This window comes from Solanum lycopersicum, chromosome 2 (assembly GCF_036512215.1).
Source record: "Solanum lycopersicum chromosome 2, SLM_r2.1".
NCBI classification, from domain to species: domain Eukaryota; kingdom Viridiplantae; phylum Streptophyta; class Magnoliopsida; order Solanales; family Solanaceae; genus Solanum; species Solanum lycopersicum.
Window position 1 is genome coordinate 52576260 of NC_090801.1, and position 2470 is coordinate 52578729.

General features: G+C 30.2%; 1 protein-coding gene across 2 annotated transcripts; it reads left to right on the forward strand.

Annotated features, from left to right (window-relative positions):
• The first annotated feature begins 219 nt into the window (after window positions 1–219).
• LOC101261578 (salicylic acid-binding protein 2) lies at window positions 220–2150 on the forward strand. Of its 2 annotated transcripts, XM_004233374.5 has the most exons (3): window positions 220–848; window positions 1192–1329; window positions 1690–2150. In XM_004233374.5, exons 1-3 carry the CDS (start codon window positions 474–476, stop codon window positions 1969–1971), a joined length of 795 nt encoding a protein of 264 aa, XP_004233422.1. In that variant the 5' UTR covers window positions 220–473; the 3' UTR covers window positions 1972–2150. The 2 variants fall into 2 exon arrangements, with proteins under 2 accessions (XP_004233422.1, XP_025885040.1); XM_026029255.2 differs by lacking the exon at window positions 1192–1329 and having other exon boundaries at window positions 338–848.
• The last annotated feature ends 320 nt before the right edge of the window (window positions 2151–2470 follow it).

Genomic DNA, 2470 nt, shown 5'->3' on the forward strand with positions numbered 1-2470 from the left:
TTTAATTCGATTCAACTATATGCAAATCAAAATTATACAATTGCAGCAAAATAGGCCAGCGAATTATACACTTGTATATGTATAGCGAATTATACAGTTTTTATGTTTGCTATGGAGCGCAATTATGCAAAGTTTGCTATATTATACAAATATAAATTTTTTGTTTGCTATATGTGAAAGTTGCCCATCATAAATTGACACCACTTAAACAAGTTTTACCACTGAAAATAGACATACGAAGTAGTCAGAAGAAATCCGACATTTATTATATATATAAAAAAAAATTATTTTAATTTTATATATATATATATATATATATATAAAATTTTACCGAAAAAAATTGGAATAAATCCTAACTATAAGGTGGCATCACCAGTGGCTATAATGTCCACAAAACCTCTATAGTCTATATAACCCACCTCATAGTTCTTAAAGACTAAACCAAAGTAAAGAAAAATCACAAGGCCTAAAAAATGGAAGCTAACAAGAAACAAGGAAAACATTTTGTTCTAGTACATGGTGCAGGCCATGGAGCTTGGTGTTGGTACAAGCTAAAACCATTGCTAGAGGCTGCAGGCCACAAGGTCACTGCTCTTGACTTAGCAGCCTCTGGCATTGATTTGAGAAAAATAGAGCAACTTCACACACTTCATGATTACACTTTGCCATTATTGGAATTAATGGAATCTCTTCCACAAGAGGAGAAAGCCATATTAGTTGGACATAGTCTTGGTGGTATGAATTTAGCACTTGCTATGGAAAAATACCCAAAAAAGATCTATGCTGCTGTTTTCTTGGCTGCTTTTATGCCTGATTCTATTCACATATCTTCCTATGTTATGGATCAGGTGAGTATAATATACTACTAGCTTCTTCTGTTTTTTTAAAAAAAGATCTAGTTACGTGTTTTTTTTTATATATATGATATTTAACGATAGACAAGTAAAAATGAATTTTTAAGTTATGCCGAACTTGTAGTTTAGATCTGCCGTTGTGCATAGAGAGTTATATTTTTTAGTTATATTTCTCCAGATGTGCCTTTCAATTAATAATTGGTTTTCGGCATTTCTTCTTTTGATTCATTTTTATCTGTTCAGATTTAGTGGTTCACATTAATATGAGTATTTTATGACAATAATCATGAATAATTATTTGACTTATTAATCGAATTTTAATGGTAAATTTTTGAAGTACAATGAACGGACACCAGCAGAGAATTGGTTAGATACTCAATTTTTACCATATGGTACCCCTGAAGAGCCACTCACATCCATGACTTTTGGTCCCAAATTTTTGGCTGATAAGCTTTACCGGTTAAGCCCTCCTGAGGTAATCAGTACTCTTTTATTATATACCTTAATTCAAAAATTATTAATTTTTTTTTTGGAAAAAATAAACAAGTATCCTTCGAGACTATAATCGAAATTTCAGAGAATCACCTTGACTAAATTAAGGTTATATTATCACGTGAATTTATTTTTTTTGTAATTTTATACACTTTGTCTTACATGCCACAAACCATAAAATTACAGAAAAAAATAAGTTCAGGAGATAATAGAATTTTAGTTTAATTAAGGTATGTCTCTAAAATTTTAATCTTAGTCTAGGGAATATTTGTGTATTTTTCCAATTATTTTGTTTTTCGTTTTGAAATAGAAGCGATCTTACATTTAAATGATACTATGATAGGATGTTGCATTAGGATTATCATTAGTGAGAACAAGTTCTCTGTTTCTGGAAGATTTGTCAAAGGCCAAGTATTTGACAGATGAAGGATATGGATCTGTGAAGAGAGTTTATGTAGTGTGTACAGAGGATAAAGGCATATCAAAAGAATTTCAACAATGGCAAATTGATAATATTGGTGTTACTGAAGCAAAGGAAATTAAAGGTGCTGATCATATGGCAATGCTATGTATGCCCAAAAAACTTTGTGACACTCTCGTGGAGATTGCAGATAAATACAATTGATCCATCTCATGTTGTTCCATGTTAAATAATTGATTTGAATAAATACTTGTTGTAGCTTTCATCGCAGAAAATTATACTGTATATGTTTGTGGTGTGTTTATTCTATGTATTGATGATCTAAGAGTGTGGTGAGATAATAAAACTATATCAGTTCTTGTAATGACAATTTACTTTTACAATTTTTATGTCTAATTTACACTAATTGATGCTGGAATGTGAGCAGTTAAAATTTTACTGAAATGACAGAGAGCCGAGAGCACAATACTTAAAATCATATTTAATATTACATCTTCTCCTATGAGCGGAGCTAGACGGAGTTTATGGGTTCGAACAAACTCATTAACTTTTTCATAAATTTTATATCTTTATTAGAAAATTAGATATATATATTAACATGTGAATTCTCAAAAAAAAAAATTTAAAACCTTAAAACTCCTAATCTTGATTTCGAATGACAAGTCCTTTTCTTCATATGAATGAAAGGTAGTAGGTATTTATA